The sequence below is a fragment of the Scyliorhinus torazame genome, chromosome 15 (genome assembly GCF_047496885.1).
Source record: "Scyliorhinus torazame isolate Kashiwa2021f chromosome 15, sScyTor2.1, whole genome shotgun sequence".
Lineage (NCBI taxonomy): Eukaryota > Metazoa > Chordata > Chondrichthyes > Carcharhiniformes > Scyliorhinidae > Scyliorhinus > Scyliorhinus torazame.
In genome coordinates this window covers 124410280-124422895 of record NC_092721.1, presented here as the reverse complement: position 1 = coordinate 124422895, position 12616 = coordinate 124410280, and the positions used below count along the sequence as shown (strand labels likewise).

Here is a 12616-nt window from a genome sequence, read left to right as displayed (position 1 = left end):
GCCAAATGGTCTCCTTCTGCATGGTAAATTCCATGATATTGCATACTTAACCCATATTCCTATTTATTCGCTTTTGTAATTTATCCTATCACCATTGAAGATTTGGGTATTTGCACGAATGTGCCCTCTAAGCAGCTGCACAGCAGCCTGGAAGCTCCCACACAAGCCGAGAAGCAGTTGGCCCTGTTAAGTTGCCACGTAACCAAAAAGTTCAAAGGGCACATGCACTTAAATGAGTAGGTTGCGCACAAAAGATTGTTAATCTGTACCCCATTTAAAAATGTACCAATCTTGCTTTTCCTCACTGCCTATCAAAATACCTTTCCGAATAATACATTGAAAATGTGTTCTTAAGATATTAACTATTGTGATCTATAAGGTGACTCTGCTTGCTTTTTGTAATTCAGTATACCATTTAGACACATTTTGAACCATCTGTGTTAGGAATCCAATCAAGATCAAAAGTAGTGAGCACGTAAACATTTTGGGACAAAGTTGGACAGAGCCTGAAAACAGGCATGGGGATCATGAAGTTGTATTACCCATGCCAGTTGCTTCTGATGCAGGCAGCACACAAACTTTTTGCTGCCAAAAGGAAATGAATCCACAAGGAACCAGGAGGTCATCCAGACAAATCTTGCAAAGGCAATGCATCCAGATAAAGTCACTATCTTCATATACCACATCCCACAGTTGCACTACCAGCCTCCCTGCTCTGTTCTCCACACCACTGTAACTCACCTACCAATGATCTTTATCAATCATGTCTCACATTCATACACTTCACCTCCTCTTGCATAAAACACAACTATAAGTACCTCTAATGGCCTGTATTCAGTACAACTAATCGAAACTAAAACTTTAAATGCTCAATAAATTGAGAACTGGACACCGTAGGCTAGTGCTCAGAAAGACTCCTGGTTTTAGAGATACGATACTGTACAAACATCTGTAAGTCTCATGGTCATATAATCTGAAGTTACTTTGCCAGCCTTATTACGGCAGTATCAGTGATACATTTGTTATCAAATGAGTAGTGGAGTTCTTAGACTCCACACCCATCCCTGCCAACTGAGGTGCCCATTCTTATGACAACATTTTAATCTGATGCTCCAAGTTCTTGTTCCACTGGTTCAGACGGGTGTTAATGATTCTTTGGCATTATTTGAAGAAAGGGAAGTTCTTCCAGTGTCCTAGCTTTCATCCCTCCCTCAATCAGCTCCATCAAAAGATTCAGTTCTGTCGAAGGGTCATACTTTCTCTCTTCACAGATGCCTCTGGACCTGCTGAGTTCATATGGCATTTTAATGCATGTTTATGGCATCAAAATATTAATTGGTTGATCGCTCATTTCAATAGCAGGATTACGCTGAAGCAAGATTAGGCTGTTGAGTTGGATGATCAGCCATGATCGTGATAAATGGCGGAGCAGGCTTGAAGGGCCAAAAGGCATTCTCCTGCTCCTATCTTCAATGTAGCTATGTATGTTTGCCAGCACATAATTACTGTATTTTCTGACAGAGCAACAGCACTGCAGTTCAAAAATGACATTTGGCACGTTTTGACTTGGGAGCTACATAAACCAGGAATTATTTCTCTTATAACATCTAAAAGGCAGCTACATAGAATAATCATATTGTTTCACCAAGAATTTACAACCTTGTCTTGATCAGCTAAGTCAACATAATAAGAACAATTGGCGCTGCAGAGTTATTGAACATTGCGACTATGTAGACAATCAAAATCTCGCTGTCATGTCTACACCCCACTGGTATTGCCATGTTTTACTGTGGTTGAAATTTGAAAATGTTAGATAAACTGCCTTTCCACTTGAAAATGATCAATCTCATTTAAAAGCACATCATTTGATTTTATTTCCAATCAGCTGCTTCTTGATTGCTTCAATTTTTCAGTTAGAAAAGTTCCAATGCAGCTCAGAAGTTGGTCTTATGATTAGGGAAAGAATCACATGATCAAAATGCAATATCAGATTAGATTTTTTCAATGAGAATCTGTTGCATTAAATATGTACATGAGCTTGCTATGTAATAAATCAGTTTCTGTTTTTATTCAAAATAGTGGATCAGATTTATCACCTGGCTTCACCAGCATCTCCTCCAAATTATATGTATAACCCTATCAAGACACTGAAGACAAATACTATTGGGACATTAAACATGTTAGGTAAGAGTTTTTTGGGGGTATTCTATTGCTTTTATTACTCAAGCATTAAAATAATGTTAACATTTTGTTTTTCCCAAATCCCACGACCTAATAGCCTACCAGAGTTCTAAAATAGGTAGCTGCAGAGCTGGTGGTTTTCTTAGATTCTAGAGGTTAGCAAACATAACCTCTAGAGGTTAGCAAACAATAGGGCAGCACGATAGCATAGTAGTTAGCACTGTGGCTTCACAGCGCCAGGGTCCCAGGTTCGATTCCCTGCTTGGGAATCTGTGTGGAGTCCGCACGTTTTTCCCTTGTCTGCGTGGGTTTCCTCCGGGTGCTCCGGTTTCCTCCAACAGTCCAAACACGTGCAGGTTAGGTGGATTGGTCATGGTAAATTGTCCTTGGTGTCAAAAAAGGTTAGGAGGTTTTATTGGGTTAGGGGGATAGGGTGGAAATGAGGGCTTAAGTGGGCCGGTGCAGACTCGATGGGCCGAATGGCCTCCTTCTGCACTGTATGTTCTATAACATTGCTTTTTAATAAAGGAGGGAGGGAGAGAGAAAATGAAACTAGGGGCAGGATTTTCTCTGCAGAAACCCTATGCTGTTCTTGTTTGGCCTTGTCCGCACTGTAACCAATCACTATTTGTTGATGCTGTCAATGTACTCTGTTGATTATTCTTTTGGCTGCTATGTGGGTACTGTGTACGTCCCCTTGGCCGCAGGAAAATACTTTTCACTGTACTTCAGTACATGTGACAATAAATATCAATCAAACAAATCTGCATCCTTTGAGACCCCTGCAGCCAAACTGGTGAAATTATTTTTCAGGATGTGGCCTCCTAATTGGCTTCCTTTGAGATCATTGTCCTCTTAAAGATGGTGGACGGACTCACAATTGCTTCCTGCTCATGGCTGGTGGCTCTGAAGCCTCAGCAGCTGTACCAGGAGAGGTAGGACTTGCTGTGACAGGTCAGGAATTGGACCTCAAAATGGAGGGGTAAGTTTGAGGCACCATAGAATCATAGAATTTACATTGCAGAAGGAGGCTATTTGGTCCATTGAATCTGCACGAGCCCTCGGAAGAGCACCCTACTTAAGCCCATGCCTCCACCCTATCCAGATAACCCAGTAACCCCACCTAATCTTTTGGACACTAAGGGGCAATTTAGCTTGGCCAATCCACCTAACTTGCACATCTTTGGACTGTGGGAGGAAACCCACGCAGACAGAGGAAGAAAGTGCAAACTCCACACAGTCACTCGAAGTCGGAATTGAACCCTGGAGCTGTGAGTCAGCAATGATAATGACCGTGCCACCAAGCAGGCGATTGGAGGGGAATCCCCTCCAGAGGGCTCACTGGGGCCAAGGGGGCTGATTAAGATGGCTGCCTCTGCACGGAGCTGGATGGTGAAATAGCTGCTGTGAAATGCCAGCAGACCCTCTAGATTTCCCCAGATAGGAGTCTTAAGCATGCAAGTTGGCTGCCCTTCTCCATTTGATGTGCAGCCGATCCTTCTCCCTGCCCTGTGAAACATCCCCAATAGCAGGAGTAAGCGCGGAAGAGACTTGATGGGGCACGCTGCTAATTTTCACTTTGTCCCCTCTCCTCTCACCCAATCTCTTAAGCATGTCGCCCCAGGGTGAGGAAAATCTAAGCCATACAGGTCAGTTAACCTGACATACGTCATCAGGAAAATGCTGGAATAATTATTAAAGAAGTCCAAACAATCCATTTTATAATAGAGTCGACATAGTTTTACAAAAGGGAGATCATACTTGATGAATGTATTGAAATCCTTTGAGGATACATTGAGCAGGATAGATAGAGAGGTGTTATTAGATGTAGTTTACTTGGATTTCCAAATGACATTGGATAAGGTTCCACACAATAGGTTAATATGCATGATAAGGGCTCATGCAACTGAAAGTAATATGTTAGCATGGATCGAGAATTGGTTAGTGGGCAGGAAGTGGATAGTAGGACTCTAAGTCACTTTGGTCACTAAGGGCAATTTATCATGGCACGTCTTTGGACTGTGGGAGGAAACCAGTGCATCCGGAGGAAACCCACGCAGACACGGGGAGAACGTGCAGACTCCGCACAGACAGTGACCCAGCGGGGAATCGATCCTGGGACCCTGGCGCTGTGAAGCCACAGTGCGATCCACTTGTGCTACCGTGCTGCCCAAATTCTATTCTATTCTATTCTAAATGGGGCATTTTCAAATTGATGCCCTGCAGCCAATGGATTGCCACAAGAAATCTGACTTCGGCCTCAACTGTTTAAAATCTGTATTAATGACTGAGATGAGAAGACTTAGAGTAATGTTTCCTAGCTTGTTAATGATATAAAGCTAGGTGGGAAATGTAGGCTGTGAGAACAACAGGCTGCATGGAGATATAGACAGATTAGGTGAGTAGACAACAAGGTGATAGATGGAGTATAATATTTAGAAATGTAAGGTTTATAAAGTCGGGAAAAGTCTGAATGTTGATATTTAGAGGGCCATGGATGTACTCATAGAATGAACACAAAGTAAGCATGCAGATTTTTAAAAATTTGTTTACGGGATGTGGATGTCGCTGGTTAGGCCAACATTTATTGGCCATCCCTAGTTGCTCTTCAGAAGACGGTGGTGCGTTGCCTTCTTGAACCACTGAAGACCCTGAGGTGTTGTTAGGGAGAGAGTTCCAGGATTTTGACCCAGTGAAAGAATGGCGATATATTTCCAAGTCGGGGTGGTGAGTGACTACCAGGTGAAGGAGAAAGTGCTGAGATGGACAAAGTTGAATCGAGGAATGAGGTGGGACTGCAATAGTATTTGTATATACCAGGATGTTGCGGTGGAGCTGGCAATCCTTTTTTGGGGAGAAGGCAGTGTTGTATAAGAGCAACGTGCAGTTTGGGGTGGTCTACACGGTGAAGCTGAGAGTCATTCACAACTCCAGACACTATTACTTTGAGATGGCAGAGGAGGCGGAGGCATTGTGAAGGTTGAAGGACTGGGACTAAATTGAGTTAGGATTTTGTTTGTTTTGATATTTTTTCTCTCTTTCAGGTTGTGTTTGGGAGGGGATGGTTTTGGGACTTTGGGATAATACTTTGGGATTTGTTGAGAGACCTCCAGTCCATATGATAACTTGCAACATCCATGGGTGGGAGGGCAGGTAAAGCGGGCAAGTATTTTCTCACATTTGAAGAACTTGAAAGCTGACCTGGTCCTGCTGCAAGGGACCCATTTGAGGTTAAAGGACTAGAGGAGGCTGGGTGAGTCAGTTGTTCCATTTGGGCTTTGAAAGTAGGGCCCGAGGAGGTAGCGATACTGGTGGGTAACAGAGCGAGGTTTCAGATGGAGAAGGTGGTGGCTTAGCAAGGGGGCAGGTACGTTATAGTAATGGGTGTTTTAGAGGGGAGGTTGGTGGTGTTGGTTAGCGTGTACACCCCAAATTGGGGCAACGTGGGGGTTTATGAAGAAGATGTTGACTGCCATACCGAATTTGGATGCGCACCAGTTATTATGGGGGGGCGTAGATTGGGAGGCAAGAGAGGAGCGGCAGTGGCTGGTAGAGGAAATCTTGGAAGTGGATGGGAAGAATGCAGAGGATCCTACCCCTGATCTTCTGGTGAGGAGATAGAAACTGTGGGCAAGGCTTGACTTTCTGTTCACAGGAAAGGCAGTGCGGCAGTTAAGGCAGGCCAAGGGGATTGTACATGAGTATGGCGAAATGGGCAGTCGCTGGCGGGCCAGCTCCACCGGCAGGCAGCTGCGAGAGAGATTGCTCGGGTCTAGGATGGGGCAGGGGTGTTGGTGGTGGCTGCCCCATCCTAGAGCAGGCGAGCAAGGAATTTGAGGAGTTCTTTAAAAAGTTGTATAGGTCAGAGCCCCCAGGAAATGAGTCCGATATGAGGGATTTTTGGGGGGGGCTGGACTGTCATAGAGGAGGAGAGGGCAGGTCTGGAAGAGTCCGTGGGGGTGGAAGAGGTTCGGTCGGCGATGGGGAAGATGCAGATGCCTAAGGCACTAGGGTCGGATGGGTTCCTGGTGGAGTTTTAAGAAATGTTTCTGGATAAGTTGGCGCCGCTGTTGGTGGAGATGTTTGAGGATGCGGTGGCTAAAGGGATACTGCCAGAGACAACGGGACAGACATCCATTTTGTTGCTTTTAAAGAAGGATAAGGACCCGTCTGAGTGTGGGTCTTATAGGCCAATTTTTCTGCTAAATGTGGATGCCAAGACTCTGGCCGCGGTGTTGGCGCTTTGATTGGAGGAGTGCCTCCCGCAGGTCAATGGGGAGGTTCAGACGGGGTTCGTAAAGGGCAGGCAGTTGTCTTTGAATGCATGGCGTCTATTAAATGTGGTGCTCTCTCCGGCAAAAGGGAGGGAGTTGGAAGTGGTGATGGCATTGAATGCGGAGAAGACGTTTGATCGTGTGAAGTGGAGTCATTTGTTTTGCGGTGTTGGAGAGATTTGGGATTGGGCTTAAGTTTGTGGCATGGGTTAAATTGTTATATAGGGAACAGAAGGCGAGTGCTTGCGTGATTGTGGTGAACTCGGGTACATTCAATTACATAGGGGATTGATACTTCCGGTGGCATCCATGGAGTGAGTGGTCGCACATTTGGTGGCTCCCGCTCAAGGGGGATTTTGTTGGTCTTTCCCCACATGTATGGGGGTCTATTTGAGGGTAAAAGATGAGTGAGTGCCCAGAGAAGCTAATACTCCTCTGGTGAGTCTGGTGCAAGGATCAGAGGACAAGAAGTGCTACAAGAAAGAGAGAACAGTTGGAGCAGGGCAGTTCTTGTAGTGCACCACAGGTCAAGATGGCGGAAGGACAGGGGGCAGCACTGCCCGCCTTCTGTCAACGGAGCACCTGGTGGAGTTTTAAAATAATTTCCAGCAACAGAGGAAAGAGGCCTCGGAGGACCTAGCTAAGGTGGTGGAGCCGCTTAGAGCGACGATTGAGAAAGTCGGGCAGAGGCTGGAGGCTCAGGGCCTGGCGATACAGAAGGAGATGGTGGGGGAGCATGAGGAGCGGATGGCCTTGCTGGCAGCGGAGTTGAGGTTGGTGATGCACAGTCAGAAGAGCTGAGAAAGAAGTTGGAGGACCTGGAGAATCATCAGAATTTAAGATATTCGGGATGCCCGAGGGTATCGAGGAAGCAGAGGCTGCCAAGTAAGTGGCAAGGGTTTTGCAGCAGTTGATAGGGCCTTTGATCGGCCCCTCATGGTGGACCGGGTGCATAGGACACTGAGGAGGAGGCTGCAGGTGGGGGAGCCGCTGAGGGCATGGTGGTGCTGTTGCACCGTTTCCTAGGCAAGGAGAAGGTTTTGCATTGGGCGAGGCTGACCAGGAGGTGTACCTGGGAAGGGAGTGAGCTACAGATCTATCAGGACCTGGGTGTGGAGCTGGCGAAGAGGAGAGCTGGGTTCAACCGGGTAAAGGCTGCCCTTTTCAAGAAGGGAGTGAAGTTTGGGCTTTTTTATCCTACCAAAATCAAGAGTTTTATTTTGACTCTCCGGAGGAGGCGATGGACTTTGAGAGACCCATGGACTGAGGGCATGAGCTTCGGAGGAGAATTTTGTGTTTATGTCTGGGGTGGATATTTTGGGGTGGGTTTCGACGGGGGTGCAGCGATGGTGAGTGTGTTTTTTGTTCTGTTCTTCATTTTTTCGTGGTTAGGGGGAGTGGATGTAGATTGGAGAGGGATGGGGAGGTTATAGGCCTTGGGCAGGGGCTACCATGCTAGCTGGGTGGGCTAGTTAATAGATGTGAAATAGAGGGTTTGCCAGGAGGAAGGCGTGGGGGGGGGGATGGGGTTGGTTCTTTGTTTGGGGTGGAGGGAAGTAGTCGGTTGTTGATACGGTTGGTGTGGCGCATTTGGGAAGGAGAGATGGCAATGGACATCCGAGAGTGGGCCTGGAAGGGTGCGTGAAGTGGGCCGGGAAGGGATATGGCTGGTTGGCAGGGGAGCGGGGCTGGTCACGTGGAATGTGCGAAGGATGAATGGGCCTGTTAAACAGTCGCGTATGTTCACGTTTCTGAAGGCGGGAGTGATGTTTCTGCAGGAGACGCATCTGAAGTTGGACGATCAGATGAGGCTGAGGAATGAATGCGTTGAGCAGGTATTTCCCTCTGAGCTGGAAGACGATGGGGGTGGCGGTGTTGGACAATAATAGGGTGGGGTTTGAGGTTGGGAGCATTGTGGCCGATCCGGAGAGTAAGTATGTGGTGGTTAGTGGGAAGCTGGAGGGGATACCGGTTGTCCTGGTTAATGTGTATGCCCTGAATTGGGATGATGTGGATTTCATGAGGTGGGTGTTAAGGATTTAGATACGCATCGGCTAAAGGTGGGGGAGAAGAGATCGAGAGATGGGGGTGAAAATTTATACGGTCCTGGTTCGGTCGAGCCCGCAGTCATTGAGGTCGGCAGTGGCTATGGAGCTGGGGGCTTCATGGACACGGAGGGGGGGGGGGGAGATCCGTTGAGATTTGGGAGGCCGAGGACAAAGGAGTTTTCATATTTCTTCCATGTGCACCAGGTGTATTCCCGGATCGATTATTTCATAATGCACAAGGCACTGCTGGTGGGGGTGCTCGACTCTGGGTATTCGGCGACTGTGGTCTCTGACCACGAGCCGCATTCGGTGGATTTGCGGGTGGTTCGGGGGAGGCCCAATTGCTGCATTGGTGGTTAGATGTGTGGATGAGGGAGTGAGAGGGCAGGTGAGGGCGGCCATTCAGGGTTATAGGAGGTGAATGATACGCGACGTTGTGGGAGGCACGGCAGAGGTGGACCCAGTGCTGGTGAGGGAGAGGGGGGAAACTCTTTCTTCCCCCCCCCCACTTTGTCACAGGCTTCTATCTCCCTGATTCTTAGAAAGGAAAGGTCACAGTGCAGTGTGGGTCATACCACCTGATATTGTTGTTGAATGTTGATGCCAAGTTATTGGCGAAGGTGCTTGCGTTGTGTGCCGGGGTTGATTGGGGAAGATCAGACTGGTTTTTGGAAAGGAATGCAATTGTTGGCAAATGTCTGAATGTTATGGAAAGTGTTTATGATGCCTTCGGTGGGGAGGGGGATGCAGGAGGTTGAGGTAGTGGTGGCGATGGACACCAAGAAGACTTTTCATCAAGTGGAGTTGTGTGAGGTGTTGAAAAATGAAAATTGCTTATTGTCACAAGTAGGCTTCAAATGAAGTTACTGTGAAAAGCCCCTAGTCACCACATTCCGGCGCCTGTTCGGAGAGGCTGTTACAGGAATTGAACCGTGCTGCTGGCTTGCCTTGGTCTGCTTTCAAAGCCAGCGATTTAGCCCTGTGCTAAACAGGTGTTAGGGAGGTTCGGGCAGCGATTTGTGGATTGGGTCCGGTTGCTGTGTAAGGCGCCAGTGGCGAGTGTGCAGATGAACAGAGTGACTTTGGGTTACACTGTGGGACAGGACAGGGGTGTTTGCTCTCCCCGTTGCTTTTCGCCTTGGCAATAGAGCCACTGGTAATGGCACTTAGGACGTCAAGGGATTGAAGAGAGTTTGAGCCGGGAGGGGATCAAGCATAGGGTATCATTGTATACAGATGATCTGCTATTATATATTTTGGGCTGCATCGGGGAGAATTTGGCCGGTTTTTGTGGTATAAATTGAATATGGGAAAGAGTGAGATGTCCCTAACCAATGCTAGGAGGCAGGAAAGGAGATTAGGGGAAGTTGCCATTTAGGGTGGCGGGGACGAGCTTTAGATACCTCGGTATCCAGTGGGCCCAGCTGCATAGGTTGAATTTGGCTCGATTGGTGGAGGGAGATGAAGGCAGATTTTAGGAGGTGGATGTTTTGCTGTTGCCGTTGTTGTTGGCAGGACGGGTGCAGACATTTAAAATGACTGTGCTGATGAGGTTTCGGCTTGTTTTTCGGAACCTCCCCACCTTTGTCCCTAAGTCAATTTTCAAAATAGTTAATGGGTTGAACTTAGGCTTTGTGTGGGCGGGGAAGGTCCCATGGGTGCGACGGGCTTCTCTGGAGCGGGGCGAGAGTAGTGGGGGGATGGCGTTGCCGAATTTGATGTATTATTACTGGGCTATAAACATTGCGATGGTGAGGAAATGGGCCCTGGAAGAAGAAAGGTTGGTTTGGGGACGTGTGGAGGCGGCATCGTGTAGGGGATGTACTTGAGAGCTTTGTTGTTGGCGCCTCTGCTGTTCTCGCCGGACAGGTATTTTGTTAGTCCAGTGGTGGTGGCGGCTCTGAGGGTCTTCGGGCAATTTAAGCAGCACTTGAGGTTGGAGGGCAGGTCGTTGTGGGTGCCTATTTGTGATAGCCATAGGTTTGTGCTGGCGAGACTCGATGCGAGGTTCTGGGGGTTGTGGCAGGTGGAGATTGAGTACTTCAGGGACTTGTTTGTAGGGGGCAAATATGCGGGCTGGAGGAGTTGGCGGAATTGGTTGAGTTGCCTAAGGGGAGTGGGATAGGTGCCTGCAGGTTCGGGATTTTGCAAGAAGAGAGGTGCCGTCTTTCCCAGGGTTGGCGCCTCTGGTGCTGCAAGAAATGCTTCTGTCAGAGGACAAAATAGGGGAGTGGAAGATTTTGGATATTTACGCAGAACTGATGGAGTGGGAGGGCGCCCGGGTGGAGGATGTTAAGTGCAAATGGGAGGAGGAGTTAGGAGAGGAGCTGGGTGCTGGGACATGGGCTGAGGCTTTGCAGAGGGTGATTGCGTCCTCATCGTGTGTGAGGTTAAGCCTCACCAGTTTAAAATGGTGCATAGGGCCCATATGACAGTGGCGAGGATGAGGAATTGTTTTGAGGAGGTGGAGGATTGGTGTGGGTAGTGCGCGGGAGGGGTCTGCAAATCATGTCCACATGTTTTGGGCGTATCCATTTTGAGGAGGTTCTGGCAGGTGTTCTCTGATGTTATGTCCGAGGTTCTGGGGATGTGGATGACCCCGAGTCCGGAGGTGGCGATATTTGGGGTGTCAGAAGACCCGGGAGTAGGAGGGTGGGGGGGGGGCAGTGGCTGATATATTGGCCTTTGCCTCCCTGATAGCCCAGAGATGGATTTTGTTATGTTGGTGGGCCTCGGAGCCACTGAAGGCAGGGGTGTGGGTGAGCGACCTGGCAGAATTCCTGCTGTTGGAAAAGATCGAGGGCTGGATTCTCCGTTCCTGAGTCTTAAGTGCTGACGCCAACGCAGGATCCGTGGAGCTCCATGGCAGAAACATCGGTGCCACATCCGCACCAATTCCGCTACCGGTGAAACCGGCGCCACATGGAATACCAGTCGAACACCCGAAAAACGGTGTGGGAATCGCCGGGTCCGTGATGGACACACGCAGGGCTGACAAGCTGCAGCCGCGTGTAGATTATACCCCCCCTCCTCCTCCCCCTACATACACACACACCGATCACGGCCAAAATGATGGCATTGTTTATGCTGGACCGTGCCCCGTCCACCCTATAGCCCACTTCCTGGCCACCCCAACTATTCCCCCCAGCCCTGGCAGAAGCCCCCCCCCGGCCAACGGCATGAATGTCGGCGAAGTATGGCAGTGCTGGGCACTGTCCATACACCCTCTCTCTCTCTCTCTCTGCAGCCACCACGCCAGGTTTGCGATTGTTGAGAGCACATGTGGACTGCGGCGTTGGGAACTCGGCTCACTGGAGACAGAGCATCGCAGGTGGGCTCGCTAATGAGATGTGAATGCGGTTGCAACTAAGTACAGCATGCGGCACAATGATGGCGTTTGGAGGGGGTAGAGCATCGTAATTCGGCATCAAACTGGCACCTGCTGTGTTTTCGGCGTCGAGAGCAATTCGCCGCCCGATCGGCGTTTCCGATTTTGGCGTTGGTCAACGGAGAATCACGCCACAAGCTCGGCGGGGCTCGGTAGAAGGGATCACTCGGAGATGGAAACAGTTCATCAATTTCTTCAAGCAGGATTGAGGGGTCAGCGAGGTGGGGGGGGGGGTGCAGGGGGGAGGGAGGTAAGGGGGTTAATAAAGGGGAAGGTGGGGTGCGGTTGGGGGTAAGTATCAGGAGGTTTGGAGGATTGGGGTTGTTGGGATGGCCTTTTGTAGCTCTTTGGTTGTTCTTTTGATATTTTATATATTTAGATTTTATTGAAAAGCCTGGAATAAAAATATATATATTTTAAAATTACATTGGGGAACGAGGTAGGGGTGCCCCATGTCCCAGTTCCTGTTTACGCTGATGATAGAGCCCTTGGCCATAGTTCTCAGATAAGTGGAAGGGGATAGTGAGGAGGGAGGGATGGAGCATATGGTGCCTCCAAATGCATATCTCCAACCTGGGATCTTCGGTGGGGGATATAATGCGACTGCTTAGGGGATTTGGGGCTTTTTCAGGTGACAAGTTGAATCTAGAAAAGAGTGAGTGTTGTTTTGGTGTTTTCTCCAAGGCTGGTTTGGGAGATTGCCATTTTGGGTGACAACTACCCAC

General features: G+C 48.6%; 1 protein-coding gene across 1 annotated transcript in view; it reads left to right on the top strand.

Moving 5' to 3' along the window:
* uxs1 (UDP-glucuronate decarboxylase 1) overlaps positions 1-12616 on the top strand; it is a 158111-nt gene that overhangs the window by 57491 nt on the left and 88004 nt on the right. Inside the window, exon 7 of the mRNA XM_072476675.1 lies at positions 2080-2184. Coding sequence (XP_072332776.1) covers positions 2080-2184 — 105 coding nt within the window. The remainder of the gene's footprint in view (positions 1-2079; positions 2185-12616) is intronic.